Source organism: Anolis sagrei, chromosome X (assembly GCF_037176765.1).
Source record: "Anolis sagrei isolate rAnoSag1 chromosome X, rAnoSag1.mat, whole genome shotgun sequence".
Lineage (NCBI taxonomy): Eukaryota > Metazoa > Chordata > Lepidosauria > Squamata > Dactyloidae > Anolis > Anolis sagrei.
Window position 1 is genome coordinate 45,155,215 of NC_090034.1, and position 17,305 is coordinate 45,172,519.

Here is a 17,305-nt window from a genome sequence, read left to right on the forward strand (position 1 = left end):
TTAGTAATAAAAACAAGATTTAGGCCAATGTGCAATAAAGAAACTATAACCTGTTCCTCTTTAGTGCGTGTCTTCTTGTTAGTTACATCCCGTAAACAGGGATCCTGTGTTCTGTGGAGAAACAGATTCGAGTTCTGGATCACTGTTCACTTGATATTTCCCCAAAGTTAGTGGAGTATGAGATGAACAAAGCTTTTCTCCTAAATGTTGTCAGCAAGGACATCAATGATTCATTCACATGTTTAAGTACCTTGCAAACTCTTCTGTCTGTTTCTCTTAACTAGATAGTAAGCACACACCACAAACTCCATTATCATTTAGACTCATGCAACAAAGTTGGGATTTGCTATAACCACCATAAAAACAAGATCATTAGAGGCCCTGCCCTGAGTTTCAACACTATCAGAGGTGAGGCAGATGGCAACCAGGGAAAGAGCTGGCACCCAAGCTGGTAAGTTTTAGGCAGATGGCCAATGCACTGACTACTACCCTGTGGATTCTAACTTTTATTTGCCTGGGTTTTGCATTGTTGCACTTTCCTCCAAATGCCAATAAAGCAAGAAAAGGTACTCCCAGGAGACACAGAAAGGTGTAAAGCTCCACCAAACAGAATGGAACGGTGGAGGAAAGAACCAAGATGTTGCAGCATGACAAGTTTAGGAAAACAGAGGCTTCTGGGTGGCTGGAACCCATTGGTTTCAAGGGGCCACAGGACTGTTGGGGAACATTTTTGCTGCAAGAGACTAATCCTTGAGGATGTGTCATCACCAAACGATGCTTTCCACTCCTGTATGAAAGCATTCGACCTTTCAGTAGACAGAACAATGCCAAAATGAAACAACACGGATGCAAATTCCAGTCATTCCATAGGTCTCGAGTGGAGGGTGCTGAGTGTACTGGGTGACACCAAAATGATTGCCTATAGCACTTTTGTGGCAACTCCTGGTCAGCATTTTGTTCCAATATTTGCATATGCGTAATGAGATCTCTTAGAAGTAGACAGAAGTCTAAACACGAAACACAAAACGCACTGATGTTTCGTATATACCTTAAGCATAGTGTGTAGGTGGCTTTAGACAGGCTATGTTTTAACACTTTGGGGCCTGAAACAAAGTTTGTGCAACAACACTGTTGAATGAGTGCAGTTTAGCACCACTTGAGCTGCCTAGTCTCAATGATATGGGATCCTGGGAGTTGAAGTTTGATAAGGTCTTGGGCTTTCTCTGACAAACAGTGCCAAACTACAACTCTCAGGATTCCACTGCACTGAGCCAGGGCAGCTCAAGCATTGTTAAACACCATCCATTCCACACTGTAGATGTATCCATTAACACCTTTACAGGCAATATTTGAACAATTTTGCAACTGAAACAACAACAACTGTTATTTGTTACCCACCTCTCCTCACGGCTTTAAAATACATATATAAAAACACACAAAAGACAATCGCAAGCACGATTGGTCCCCCCCAATTGTGCTTGCGATTGTCTTTTGTGTGTTTTTATATACGTATTTTAAAGCTGTGAGGAGAGGTGGGTAACAAGAGAGAGGGCCTTCTCGGTGATGGCCCCTCGACTCTGGAACTCATTTCCTAAGGACATCAGGCATGCCCCATTTCTGGCAGTCTTTAGGAGCTTGAAAACATGGTTGTTCCAGTGTGCCTTCCCAAAATAATGAACCCTTAGCATTATGTCCTCTAAAAGCACTTTATACTGATTTAAGACTGCCTGTTCATTTCCACCAATGCCCCATCTCCTCTATATTGTTCATGCCCAGCATTATTTTTTAAACTTCAACTACATTTGGCCCAGCCATAGTTTTTTAAATGTGCATTGTATTTTTGTTTATGTTTATGCTATTTGTGTATGAGATTTATTTTAATTGCTTTGCTTTGTATTTTGATTGTTATTACTTGTATTGAAACAAAAATTAAAAATCTAATCCAACGTCAAAATGAAATTAAGTAAGGAAACTGAAATAAAAATCAAATGAAATATTACAATTGAAATCAAATATTAATAGTAGCATCAAAGATGAAACATAGAAGGTCATGGGGGGTCTCAGAAAGCAAAGGGGGGCACTCTCTCAGCCTCCCTAATGGGGCCATTTGGGAGCCTCTGGTGGAATTCGCCCTACTGGAGTTTTGGACTCCATCTCCCAGAATGCCTGCTGATTGGCCACAGCAGCTGAGGCTTCTGGGAGTTGGAGTCCCCGAACCTCTGGAGGCTGGGGAATTCCTGGAAAGGATGCTCCAATGGTTGCCAAGGAGGGGAGGGGAGGTGGGAGACCAAGGCCGGGCTTACTTTCACGGACGGCCGCGGGACTCCTGCTCTCTTCCAGGGTCAGAATGAGGGGCACGTCGTCGTCTTCGGGGCTGCCCGCCATGCTGAGGAAGGCCTTGGCAATCCCGCCTAGCCCTCATGAAGGAGCCGCTCCCTCCTCTCAGCCGGCGTCTCTCTCTCTCTCTCACTCCAGCGACTGAAGGAGGCGGAGAAAGAGGCCAGAAAGGAGGAACCGCGGAGGCAAAAAAGCCCGCCAAGTCCCCTCAGGCCCTTCCCTCAACTCTAGCTCAGGCTCCGAAGGCGAGACCAGGCCTCTTCGCTCCGAGGGTCCCAAACTTCGGCTCCCTCCCGTGTTTAGGACTTCCACTCCCAGAAGCCTCGTCTGCTGCAGCCAATGAAGAGGAATTCTGGGAAATGGAGTCCAAAACAATGTGTTGTCGAAGGCTTTCATGGGTGGAAGCACTGGGTTGCTGTGAGTTTGGCAGGCTGTCTGGCCATGTTCCAGAAGCATTCTCTCTATGGCAGGCATCCCCAGAGGTTGGGAGGTTTGTTGGAAACTAGGCAAGTGAGGTTTATACAGGGTTATTTCTTTATCGTGTCAGGGGCAGCCAGACAATTGTATTACATTTCTAACAGAACAAAACAAACAGACAGACAGACAAAACACAAAGTTTGCAAGCCTGGTAGTTGATTAAATGTCCTTTGACCAGTATCTGGCCACTTGGAGTGCCTCTGGTGTTGCTGCAAGAAGGTCCTCCATCGTGCATGTGGCAGGGCTCAGGTTGCATTGCATCAGGTGGTCAGTGGTTCACACTCGCATGTCGTGGACTCCACTTTGTGGCCCCATTTCTTAAGGTTGGCTCTGCATCTCATGGTGCCAGAGTGCAATCCATTCAGCGCCATCCAAATCGCCCAGTTTTCTGTGTGCCCAGGAGGGAGTCGCTCATTTGGTATCAGCCATTAGTTGAGGTTCTGGGTTTGAGCCTGCTACTTTTGGACTCTCGCTTGCTGAGGTGTTCCCATGAGTGTCTCTGTGGATCTTAGAAAACTATTTCTTGATTTAAGTCGTTGACGTGCTGGCTGATAACCAAACAAGGGGTGAACTGGAGATGTTACTGCCTTGGTCCTTTCGCTATTGGCTGCTACTTCCCGGCGGATGTCAGGTGGTGCAATACCGGCTAGATGGTGTAATTTCTCCAGTGGTGTAGGGCGCAGACACCCCGTGATAATGCGGCATGTCTCATTAAGAGCCACATCCGCTGTTTTAGTGTGGTGAGATGTGTTCCACACTGGGCATGCATACTCAGCAGCAGACTAGCATAGCGCAAGGGCAGATGTCTTCACTGTGTCTGGTTGTGATCCCCAGGTGGTGCCAGTCAACTTTCATATGATATTGTTTCTAGCGCTCTGATTACTCCCCTTGAATTTAGACTCGGTTCTGCTTCTAATGGCCTTTGCCATAGGGGTGTTTTTGGTTTCATAATTCTCAAAGGTTTTCCTTAGGCAAGGAAGACATAGGGCCCTTCCACACAGCCCTATATCCCAGAATATCAAGGCAGAAATCCCACATTATCTGAGTGTGGACTCAGATAACCCAATTCAGGGTAGATATTGTGGATTTTTCTGCCTTGATATTCTGGGATATAGGGCTGTGTGGAAGGACCCTGAGGCTGGATCAACACTGCCATATAATCCAGATTATCAAATCTGATAATCCACTGCCAAATAACTCAGTTCAAAGCAGAAAATCTGGATTGTATATGGCAGTGTAGATCCAGCCTCAGATGTGGCTTTACCAGCTCCTTCCTCTGAAAGAGTGTATTTATTTATTTACTAGCTTGGGTATCCGGCATTGCCCAGGTTATTTGAAAAAGTCCATTTTAATGGTACAAAATGCTTAAGGTTGTGGGTGAACTACAACTCACATCATGCTAGGGTAAGCCCGAAAAACTCCATCAGTGGTTAAAGTTTGTTACGTTGGGCAAGTTTTCTGGACATGCATCATCGGTGGAGTTCAGTGTGCTCTCTGGCTGTAGGTAAACTACAAGTCCTATTATGGTGAGTCAGTCCCCTCAACCCCCTCCAGTAGGTTGAGTTAGTCATGGGGGTTCTGTGTGCCAAATTTGGTCCAGGTCCCTCATTGGTGGGAGTCACCGTTTCTCTGGTTATGGGTGAACTACAAATCCCAGAAAGGAAGGTCAGTTCCCCCCAATCGCCTCCAGTAATCCCATTTTGGCATATCAGGTATGTGTGTCATGGTTGGTTCAGATCCATCAGTGTTTGGCTTCACTACACTACAACTCCCCCAAATCAAGGTGAATTTTCCCCAAAGACCTCCAGTATTTTTTGCTGGTCATGGAGGCTCTATATGCCAAGTTTGGTCCAATTCCATCCTTGGTGGAGTTCAGAGTGCTCATTGATTGCAGGTGAAGTATAAATCCCAGTACCTACAAATCCAAACTGTCCAGGCCAATTCCCCTCAAAACGCACCAGTTTTCAAGTGTGGGCATATTGGGTATGCATGCCAAGTTTGGTCCAGATCCATCATTGTTTGGGTTCATAGTGCACTCTGGATGTAGGTGAACTACAGCTCCTATAAATCATGGTGAATTCTTCCCAAAGCTCAGTTGCTGATCAATTCCTGTTTGCTGTGTGCCATAAGAAAGGGTAGGAAAGGTTTAAGGGGGAGGCTGTAGGTGGGTTCATGCAAATTCCACACCCATAGAGAAGAACCCTGGGATGTCCATTCTGGAGGAAAAACAGAACATTTAGGATGAAATTGTCCCCGAATGAAAATCTTCACTTGGGTGGTGTGAAGTACGGTTGTTTGGGGAGGACACTGGCAGGGGTCAGGAGACATGTTCATGGCACCCGCTGTAGCCTTGAATGGAGCGCTCTTGGTGGCTCTTCAGCACTGGGGGGGTTGTGAGGGGGGTGTCAGAGGGGTCGTCATGGGGGTCTGTGTGGGAAGTTTTGCTCCAGGTCTATTGTTGGTGGGGTTCAGAATGCTCTTTGATTTCATGTGAACTATAAATGCCAGAAACTTCAACTACCAAATGTCAAGGTCTATTTTCCCCAAACTCTACCAGTGTTCACATTTGTGCATATTGAGGATCTGTGCCATGTTTGGTCCAGATCCATCATTGTTTGAGTCTACAGTGCTCTCTGGATGTAGGTGAACTACAACTCCAAACTCAAGGTCAAATGCCCACCAAACTCTTCCCGTATTTTCTTTTGGTCATGGCAGTTCTGTGTGCCGCGTATGTTTCAGTTCCATGATTGGTGTAGTTCAGAATGCTCTCTGATTGTAGGCTAACTGTAAATCCCAGCAACTACAACTCCCAAATGACAAAATCAACCCCCCCCCCCCCCCCCGCTCCACCAGTATTCAAATTTGGGCGTATCGGGTATTTGTGCCAAATTTGGTCCAGTAAATGAAAATACATCCTGCATATCAGATATTTACATGACGATTCATAACAGTAGCAAAATGACAGTTATGAAGTAGCAACCAAAATAATGTTATGGTTGGGGGTCACCACAACTCGAGGAACTGTATTAAGGAGTTACGGCATTAGGAAGGTTGAGAAACACTGATATAGAAAAATATATATAGTGTCAGAAGCAAAATATCTTTTGATCAAAATTGAGCAGTGGTCCAATGAAAACAATATTCTCTGTGAAGAACAATCAGGCTTCCAACAGGGACGTTCAACCATAGATAATTGCTTTGTCCTGCAGCACATAATTCAAAAGTATAATTCAAGGGGAATGTGTCTGTATTCAGCATTTATAGACTTGTCTTCAGCGTTTGACACAATTTGTCATAACATACTATGGGAAAAGCTGGCTGCCACAAACATCGACAGTAGATTACTTACTTTAATCATTATGCTGTACTCTGACACAGTATTGAAAGTTAGACTTGGACCCAGTGGAGTCCTGAGCAATGAAATCAAGACATCAACTGGGGTGAGACAAGGGTGCATTTTAGCCCCTTTTCTCTTTAACTTCTATATAAATTACATCGTAAATACATTATCCTCTGACAGTCTACATGGTCCTAAAATTATGTCCAGAACTATTAACATTCTGCTTTACGCTGACGACATGGTGATTATGGCAACACCTCCAGTGGGACTAAGAAGATCCCTGGCAAAATTCAATTTGTACTGTGAGCTAAATTCACTCACCGTGAACAAGGATAAATCCAAAATTATAGTCTTTGGAAAAAACAGGAAATGGTACACGTGGTCCCTGAAAGGCGTACATTTGGAACAAATTAATTGCTACAAATATCTGGGCATTATGTTCTCTTCGTCTGGTGCTTGGGCTAACCACATTACTCATAGTATACAAACAGCAACAAAAGCAGCAGGTTCCATTTATAAGCTGTACCATCATAGATACCCAGGCACAATCAGACCTGCCCTGGAAGTCTTCAAAACAAAAATAATGCCAGCACTTATATTTGGGGCTGAAATTTGGGGGCACATCAATCTGGCTAAGATTGAAGCCTTCCAAGTGAAGCAGCTTCGCACCTTCCTGGGCCTTTCCAGAACAACGCTGACGGCGGCAGTAAGGGCTGAGCTAGGAATACTCCCAGTAAAAGCTCAAATTCTAATGAGACAGTTTAATTACTGGTCAAAAGTAAACTCTATGGATCCCAGTAGACTTCCTCACCTATGTCTAGAGGATCAAGTCCAGCATGACCAGAAGTCATCGTGGATGGCGGCTCTGAATAATGAGTTGGCTGGATTTGGTCTGCCTTTGCAATTTCTGGGTGTTCTGGGTCCGGGGGCAGGGCAAGTGCTCAAGTGGCACATTAGAGATGTCTATGCACAGCTGGACCTAGAGAGCATAGGTAGGTCTTCAGCCACAAGGTTTTTAGCTTCCCACAAAAGGAATATTCATTTAGAGCACTACCTAACTATTCCACTTCCTCTACCCTTAAGAAGAATATATACTAGGGCTAGGTTTGAACAACTCGGTACTATGGTGCAAACCGGGTGCTACTGTTACATCCCAAGAAGTGAGAGATTCTGCGTCTGGGGAGAACAAACAGTGGAAGACATTGAACATTTCTTAATTGACTGTCCAGCATACACTAAACTGCGAGACAGATATTTACATCCAATATTATCCAACTGCAGGTCCCCCAACAGAAATGATATTCTGACATCCCTCTTGCAAGGGCAGGAAAGTTCCAGCATAATCAGAGTAAGCCTTTTTATTCTGAAAGCTATTAAGAAAAGAGCAGATTTCCTGAAAGAAGAACCAGGAAAATAAGATTCTGACTTATCACCTTGTTGCCTTGTTTTTTACTCGTGTTCTATTTTGAAATGGTCATATGACTGATCAAATAAATAAATATTATTATTATAGTGTCAGAAGCAAATTGAGAATACAATTACAATACATAAAAAACCACAAACGACGTCGTAGTGCTGAAGTGCCAGAGTCAAACAATTCACTTGGTCCTCAATTTTTAGTTGATGTTTTAACCATTTTCAAAGGCCTGCTTGAAGAGCCATGTTTTCAAGTTTTTCCAAAAACATTGTAGTGTGGGGACTAGCCTAATTGGCATTATACTAAATTTCCTTTGACCAGAAGCTGGTCACTTGAAATGCCTCTGGTGTTGCTAATAGAAGGTCTTCCATTGTGCATGTAGCGGGTGGTTTGCTCTTCTCCACACTCGCATGTCACAGACTCCACTTTGTGGCCCCGTACGTTGTGCCAGAGTGCAGTCTGATCAGCTCCTTCCAAGACGCCCCGCCCTCTTGTGTTTGCCCAGGGGGGGAGGAGTTTCTCATCTGGTATCAGCCACTGATTGAGGTTCTGGGTTTTAGCCTGTCACTTTTGGACTCTTGCTTGCTGAGGTGTTCCTGCGAGGATCTCTGTGGATCTTAGAAAGCTGTTTCTTGATTTAAGGTGTTGGCATGCTGGCTGATGTCCAAACAGAGGATGGGCCAGAGATGTCAGTGCCTTGGTCCTTTCATTGCTGGCCACTACTTCCTGACGGATATCAATGATATCGAGCTCTTTTGGAGGGGGGTCTCCCGGCGGAGGAGATCCCTTAGGACCGCTCAAAAGGGCCCTTGAACCTTGGTGAGGCCAGCGGAAGCCAATTCGTGATAAAAATATTAAAAATAATAATGCCCCATCAAAGTGGAAGAAGTTTCCAGCAACCGAGGTTTATTTGTGATTCAGCTGAGATCAGATGCGTTGCAGGGATCATTCCACCGCAAGCATATCAGTACAAAGAATATAGGCATATTTATAGTAAAAATACAAAGGAAAACTTTCAAAATTCCCGCCCGCCCCTTGTCGGCCGGCTTCATGCTGATTGGCTGATGCTGGAACAGCTGGGAGGAGGCTGGGCGGCCCGCCCCTGCTCTGGACTAATCAGCGTGTTTCTTCGCCTCTAGGGGGCCAATGAGCGCCCTCCGCTCGCCTCGCAAGATAGACGAATCAGGAGAGAGGAGGCGGTACGGCCGTGAACAATGGAGGGGGAAATGATGGGATTAGGAGTTGCCAGCAAGCTTTTGTCTCAGGCCGGCAAGGTGTGATCCTAGCAAACAAAAGCTTTCCTGTCCTTGATGAACTTTGGAGGGGGATATGAATGGCTTTTTCGATATCGGACCTCAGGGGGGATCAACGATACCTGGGTGATTTAATCAGTCTTTTCTTTCCGAGTTTCTGTTGACCCCCTCCCCTCGCTGGTCTTGCTCCGAGGGCCAGGGTTGGGGGAAACAACAGTATTGTCCATGCAAGTGAAGCAATCAGGGGTGATTGAGGGAGAGGCTGGAGCCCTCCCTCAGGCAGTTCCTGGTCACAGCAGTTTTTGTGGGGCAAGGGTCAAGGGGACGAGGGTACAGAGGAAATTCATAAGGTTACATACATATATCAAAACCATAGGCAATAGGCATCACTGATACAGAGTTAGAACAGAAGAGGAACCCCTTCCCACCCCACAAAGTTTATTTCAATAATTGATCTTTACTAAGGCACAAGCTGGAGGCTTCATAAACTTTGAAAAGGATAGTTCGTGGTCATGGATATGATAAATAGTCCAGTGCATAAGTCAGAGAGTCACAAAAAGGAAACAGGAACCCAGTTATGTGCGCTGGGTCAGGCAGCAACAGAATCCATTGTCCGGCCCTTGGCGAACTAGATCTCCCGCGCTGGGGCCGGGGTCCCCGCCTGGCCGCTTCTCCGGGACCTCCTATGGGTGTCCACAGCAAGCCCCTGATGGCGGGACCGAGCAGGAACGAGCGGCAGCAAAGGAAAGCAGGCTGCTTTTGCCGAGCCGGCACAGTTTTGACAATCAGCTGTTTGCTGTCAAATAATAATACTTTAAACAAAATGATTATTCCCCGAGCGCGGGAGTCCAAAATGAGGAAAGCGAGATGGCAGTTAGTCTTAGAATTAATAGCAGAAAAATGCAAAATTAGAACGGCGTCAATCCGCCATTTTACTGTTTTAGTGGTTACTGGGGTCCAAAATGGCGGTTTCGGTATCCGCGATTTTTCTGAACGCAGATCCGGGGTCGGGGGGGGGGGCAGTAGGCGCCCCCCAGCAGGCTCACGGCTCTCCGGAGCCTGGAAAAAGGTTTATTTTAATGTTGAATTAGTCTGAGGCAGGGAAAGATACAAAAGTATCAAGCGGAAAGATTAAATGTTGCAAGTTTCAAGTACTTTTATTAGGGCTTGTTACAAGGTAGGGAGAGGGGAAAGCAAAGAAAGGCTGCAGGCATTCTTATTATTGAGCTGCCTGCTGGGGCACATTTCATCAGTTTCTTCCAATTGTGACAACCAGGAACTGCGGAACTCTCCGCTGCAGTGCAGGCCAATCGTTGGCGGGGGTCCTCCGCCATCATCAGGTGGTGCAATGCTGGCTAAACAGTATAATTTCTCCAATGGTGTAGGGCGTAGACATCCTGTGATAATGCGGCATGTCTCATTAAGAGCCATGCATACTGTTTTAACATGGTGAGATGTGTTCCACACTGGGCATGCATATTCAGCAGCAGAGTAGCAAAGTGCAAGGGTAGATGTCTTCACTGTATCTGGTTGTGATGCCCAGGTTGTGCCATTTACCTTTCGTATGATATTATTTCTAGCACCCACTTTTTGCTTCTTGTAAGTAAGAGCATGGTCCATGGTAGCTCTCAGGTATTTTGGTGTGCTGCAATACTCCAGTGGGGTTCCTTCTCAGGTAATACTCAGAGCTCGAGATGCTTGTCTGTTCTTAAGGTGAAAAGCACACGCCTGCATTTTAGATGGATTAGGAATCAATCAGTTGGTTTTGCCTGTAATAGGCAGTAAGAGCATCTAAAGCTCCGGAGAGCTTCTGTTCAACCATTTCAAAACTCCCTGTTTGAGTGGTGATGGCACGATTGTCAGCATAGACGAAACTCTCTGTCCCTTCTGGCAGTGGCTGATCACTTGTGTAAATGTTTAGCATTGACTGAGCAAGCACACTCCCCTGAGGCAGGCCTGTCTTCGCCCTCCGCTTCCCTGGCTCTGGACCTCAACAAAAAAGCTGTTTTGTAGCAGATTTCCTATGAAGCAGGTAAGGTGGTAATCCTTTGTGATATTATAATTTTTATTCTCAGGAGGAGGTGATGATTTACAGCAGTGGTTCTCAACCTGTGGGTCTCCAGGTGTTTTGACCCACAACTCCCAGAAATCCCAACCAGTTTACCAGCTGTTAGAATTTCTGGGAGTTAAAGACCAAAACACTGATTTAAAGTATCATGAGCTGCTGACAGGTAAATGAAGACAGCTCCTATGATTTTCTGCCTTTCAAAACCTTTATTAAAGATTGAGAAAGCAAAAGCAAGATTTGAGCACTAGACTGCAACCTCGAATCCACTCTCTCGGCCTCAGGGGAAGGTCATAGCAAGCTCCCTCTGGACAAAATATTTCCAAGAAAACCTTATGATAAGCTCTTCATGCTTTGAAGTGCTTGGAAAGGATCCATTATGCAACACTGGTTCTGCGTAAAGCTAATAGAGTGGTGTGTCACTCTATCCTTTTTTTTTATCTCTATGTCGCCTCCCCAGTCTAGTCAATAGGAAACTGAATGCATATGCGGTGGGATTGTAAATATGTACAAGATTTTTGGGAAATGGTTATAAGGAAAATAGAAAATATTATGAATATGGACATTAGAAGGAATCCGGCAGAAATATTGCTATCAATTAAAAGAGGTGAAGGGAAAGATAAGGGGGGGGGGGGGATTAATAGGCATGCTATTAACAGCAGCTAGATTATTAATAGCAAAATATTGGAAAGGAGAAATGACATTGTTACCAAGCACAGAAGAAGGTCTAAATTACTAAATTAGTTTACCTAAAACTGCGGTGGAGCATTCCACAGGTTAACACAGCTTTTTTACCTTTATTTAATTACATGAATATGCACAGGTTTGGAGGAGCCCAGCAGCAGCCAGCAGCGCCCAGGAAGCTTCTCCGCCCCTTGGTTGCCTCAAACTTAAATAAAGATGAAATTATTTTTGACTTTCTGTCTCTCCGCCATCTTCTTTTGCCTCTCTGAGTTACTTCCGTATTCCTCTACACAACCAGCAATGGCCCAAGTCACACGGCCCATGGCCAATTGCAGACCCCAGTGGCCTTCCACAGCCCCAGGACAGGGTCAACTCATAGCCTTATCCACTGGACAGTCCCTCATGAACCCCCTCAAACCCCATTGCTGCCTCTCATCCACTCTGGGAGCCCCAGCAAGCTCCCAAGCGACATTTTGCCTCCCATCCCTTCGCCATTCACTTCTATTGCAGCCCTTCTCTTATCCACATAATCTTCACATTTTCTCTCTTCCTATCAGCTAACCACCCCATAATCCCCTTCCTTACATCTAATCCCAGTTGCTTACAATCAAAAACATTAAAACTTAAAATATGCAAATATACAATAATAAACAGTATATCATTGTATATTATTATATATTATCAATACTAAATATATTTAATATATTAATATTGATATCGAGCAAGAATTTAGGGGTCTTTGCCAGGAGGCAGAGACCCCTAAATTCTTGCTCGATATCAAATTGGCGCACCACGAAGGGACTGGCTTGGGTCCACACTAAATTTTTAGACTAAATTACAAGCCGCTCCCTGGTCCTAGGGTTTGGGGACAGTCCTCCACGAGTGATCCTTTCCTAAGAGCTCTATAAAATAAACTGGGCACCATTGTTGCCCACCCAGGCATCTCCCTCGTGGCTGGACTGACCTTGGACTCTGGCACGAAGGAGCTACAGGAAGCACCTCGACTCCCAGGAAGAAAGGCCACCGAATTGTCAACAAAAACTTAAGTAAGGGAAAAGCAACCGGGGACCGCACAAAGACCGTAGGTGGGAGGGCCCTGGAGTAAGGCACTCTGGAAAGGGGCTCAGTAACAAATCCTAGGTGAGGTGCGGGGAACATCTGGCATCCTAGGGACTTTAGAGCAGTCTAGCTTTGTTGATTACAGGCTTGGGGACTGTGGGGCCATGGGATCTTTTGTCCCCCTTTCCCCACAGGTCAGCCAGGTGCTAGCCATTCAGCTCTCGCGTAAGGGACCATTAGAGGACCGTCTCGTTCCGGTTGGCGTGACCCAGCTCTCCATTAACTGTAAGGAGCTCAGGGGCAGCGCTAGAGATGGATGCTTGCTCTGCTCGCCAAAGATGTCCCGTCCCAAGCGGAACGCCACTAGGAAGGATCCTGGCAGATTGGGATGGGCTGGTGGGAAAATCTCTCCTGTCAGCTAGGATGGTCAAATACAGTGTAGGGAAATGGCCACTCAGGTCCCTTGGGGACAGTGGCATCTGGCCAGCTCATGGAAGTCTGGACGAAGCCCATTGCCATGAGGCCAGGTGGATTGAGTTGGCCTATGTCTCCTGTTTCATGACCCTGTGCTGGAAGGAGGATGAAAAGGGAAAAGTTGCCCAACTTCTGCCATGCAAGTAAGGTGGCACCAAACCCCCTTCCCCAGGAAACCCCCCCTTCAGACCCTCTCCCTGCTAAGGAGGAAAAATGCCCCAGACATTTTCATTTTGTCCTACCCTTCCCATTTGCCCTTCATGACCCCCAGTTGCCCCCCACCCGAGCGTTTCTTCTCTCTTTTCCTTGCCCCCCCCCCCCTTTCCCCCAAAACTGCAAAGGAACCTACAGCGAAGCTCTTTTTCTGCTGCCTCTTTTGGGGAAAACCTGGAAGGGGGAAGGAAGAGGGGGCAGGCTGGCCAATTGAACCACTTTTTTCCCTTGCCTCAGGGCTATCTTTCCTTTCCCTGGCAGACCATAAGCCTTCTCTCTCTCTCTCTCTCTCTCTCTCCCAATGGAAAGGAGAGGAGGGGAAGGGGGATAGCTTGTAAAAGTGACCCCTTTGTTCTTTTTTTCCCTTGGAACCTGGAAGGGAAGGGGGCTCACCCAGGCTTGTGTTTCTTCTCTCTCTCTCTCTCTCTCTCTCTCTCTCCCACCTGGGAAATGTGATGAAGGGGGGGGGGGGAGAAGCTAAAAGTGTTGGAATTCTGTGTATTCATGTAATGTCTGAATTGTATGCCCCCTCTGCTCTCCAATGGTCCTTGAGGGAATGTCACCGGAGATATGTAGTTCTCTGGGGGGAAAGGGCTAGAAGTGAATTCTTTGGCATGTTTCTCTCTTCCTCCTTCTTTCTTATGTGCCACCTCACCCTCTCCCCTTTTCTCCCTGCAAATGGGAGAAGGGCACATTGCTCCTTCCCTTTTTCTCCTCCCATCTCTTCTCTAGAACTACAAATCCCCACTTCACCAAAGTACCCCACTTTCTTTCCAAGGCTAAATCTTTAGTGCTTTGTGTGTTTCTCCCCTCCAGGGGAGATCCTGCCACCTCTGTGACTTAGCACTCTTCCCCCCCCCCCCCCCAAGTCTCCCTGACTCAGGGACCCTTTTTGTGCCCCACTCCTGAACCTCCAACTTTGCTGGCCCTTTTTGGACCATTTTGAGAAAGGGTGTGCCATTCCACACATGAGTTTTTTTCTTCCTCCTCCATTTCCTATTGTCCCAAGCCTGAAACACCTCAACCTTTCCTCCCCTCTTGCCTTCAACCCCCCCTTCTTTTTTTCCTCCTGAAAAGGGGGTTCCCAGTATCCAAACTCCTTATACCACATTCCATTCTACCCCTATAGTCAGGGATATCTCTCTCTCTCTCTCTCTCTTACCTGGGAAGTGTTTGGAGAGGGAGGAGGGCCACAGAGGGATAGGGGAGGTGTAAAAAGGGACCTTTTTTCTCCTTCTGTTCCTGTTTCTCTTGGCTGGGGGGGGGGGGGGGGGGCTGGGGAAGGATTTATGCCCCAAGGTTTGTTTCTTTCTTTCTCTCCCTCTGAGAATCATGCCTAACAAAAATAGTTCCATGTGCTTGTATAATGTCTCTGAAATCCATCCCTCTCTCCCCCCACCTTCTTAGACTCCAATATTTTGTGGATTCTTTTCCCCATCCTCCAGAGAAATCCTGCTGCTTCTGTGGTTTTAATTTCTTCTCAAACCTAAGAAAGGGAGGGTGGGAGAAAGGGTGCATTTCTCTCTTTTCCCTCTCCTTCCCATGCCAAGGGGACTCACTACCGACTGAGGATGCTTGCCATAGATGCAGGCGAAACATCAGGAGAGAATGCCTCTAGAACATGGCCATATAGCCCGAAAAAACCTACAACAACCCAAGGTTCCCCTTTGCCTTTATATAATTTATCCCATATGATTTCTATATTTTTCCCTTATGAATGTGACCCTTGCCTGACCCTTCTGCCATATTCCCTTTTATATAAAATGTATAAAAATATGGAAAGCCACCCTCAGTGACCTCGGAAAGGAGGTAATCCCCTGATTGAAAGGAAACCCTTACAAGGACATATTTGCATGGACAATACAAAGGGCACCGATCCCAAGTCTCGGAGTCTGGCTGCTTGGGGGAAATTGCCCACTTGGCATGATTGATCATATCTCAACAGGACAAAGGGCCTTCGGAAAGCCACAATTTGTCCTGATCTGTTTTCTTAGTTGTCTTCCATCCACCGAAACTACAGCCAAGATAGCTCCATTGTATCCATATCTCCGTTCAGGAAAAATCCGGATCCTGGCCCTCTCGTCAGACATCAGATGATGATTGCCATCCCTCAAGACAATAAGCTGGCCAGCTAGAAGGCCCCTGAGGACTCGCCGGCCATTTGGACACCACATATTTCCATAATCCTCTCAAGACTTCATTGTTTCCCTCTCGTCCCACCTCCCTCTCTCCTGATTGGCCAAGGGGCCGAGGCAGCAGGAGCTCACCCATTGGTTAAGGCGCTCAGGAGGCGGCCAAGCCTCCTCCCAGCTGTAGAGCGCCAATCAATCAGCGCTGAGCCAGCTGAGGGGTGGGGAGCAGGAGATTCAAATCTGACAGCTCTGTATATGTATAAAAAGGCTTAAATGCATGTCTGCTTGACGAATTATCGTGGTATGACATCCTTTCCAGCTGGATCGCAATAAAAAACCCGGTGGATTTCTTCAACTTGGTGAGACTTTTTATTGGGAAAAAATCAGAAAAATATTGGGTGCTTCTTTGTCTCGCCAGGGCAACGAACTCTTTGATGAGTCTGATTGGTCTCTGCCTCCTGGCAAAGACCCCTAAATTCTTGCTCGATATCAATATTACTATATTATAATATTATTATACATTATTATATTGTATTATTATATATTATTATATTGTATTACATTATAATATTAATATCAATATTATATGTATATACAATATATTGTATTATTAGCATAGCACAGTGTTTCTCAACCTTCCTAATGCCGCGACCCCTTAATACAGTTCCTCATGTTGTGGTGACCCCCAACCATAACATTCTTTTGCTACTTCATAACTGTAATTTTGCTCCTCTTATGAAACATAATTTGGGAGTTGTCGTTGTTGGGATTTATGGTTCACCTACAATCAAAGAGTATTCTGAACTCCACCAATGATGGAATTGAACCAAACTTGGCACACAGGATGCCCACGACCAACAGAAAACACTGGAAGGGTTTGGTGGGATTGACCTTGAGTTTGGGAGTTGTAGTTCACCTACAGAGATCACTATGGACTCAAACAATGATGGATCTGGACCAAACTTGGCACGAATACTCGGTATGCTAAATGTGAACACTGGTGGAGTGTGGGGAAAATAGACCTTGAGATTTGGGAGTTGTAGTTGCTGGGATTTATAGTTCACCTACAATCAAAAAGCATTCTGAACCCCACCAATCATAGAATTGGGCTAAACCTCCCACACAGAACAACAGAAAATGCTGTGTTTTGTGATGGTCTTTGGTGTCCCCTCTGGCACCTCATGGCGACCCCTCCAGGGGTCCCGACCCCCAGGTTGAGAAACACTGGCATAGCACAATATTAGTATTATATATAGGAGCCCCCGGTGGCGCAGTGTGTTAAACACTTGCGCTGGCAGGACTGAAGACCGACAGGTCGGAGGCTCGAATCCAGGGAGAGTGGGTTGAGCTTCCTCTGTCAGCTCCAGCTCCCCATGCAAGGACATAAGAAAAGTCTCCCACAAGAATGGTGAAACATCAAAACATCCGGCCGTCCCCTGGGCAACATCCTTGCAGACGGCCAATTCTCTCACATGAAAAGCAACTTTCAATTTCTCAAGTTGCTCCTGACATGAAAAAAGCATAATATATTACTATATTGTACTATACCGCTATACTGCAATATCATATGTAATATTACATGTAATATATCATATAAAGTTATTATATATTATTATATTGTACTATATTAGTATACCACAATCTATATAATACAATAACAGTAGCATATAATATATTTCACTATACCATAAGTTGTAGTATATATAATATATAATAGACTAGCTGTCCCCTGCCACGCGTTGCTGTGGCCCAATCTGTTGATTTGGAAAATAAAGTAATGAGAAAGTGTTGGCTTCTAATATATGTAATTTCTTTCTGCTTGTGGGTAAACAGTATTTCTTGCTGTTCCTTTGT

General features: G+C 45.7%; 1 protein-coding gene across 1 annotated transcript in view; it reads right to left on the reverse strand.

Annotated features, from left to right (window-relative positions):
- The window catches only part of TPCN1 (two pore segment channel 1), a 55,900-nt gene extending 53,144 nt beyond the window's left edge, over positions 1–2,756 (reverse strand). Inside the window, exon 1 of the mRNA XM_060785438.2 lies at positions 2,304–2,756. Coding sequence (XP_060641421.2) covers positions 2,304–2,385 — 82 coding nt within the window. The 5' untranslated portion in view covers positions 2,386–2,756. The remainder of the gene's footprint in view (positions 1–2,303) is intronic.
- Between the last annotated feature and the right edge of the window lie 14,549 nt (positions 2,757–17,305).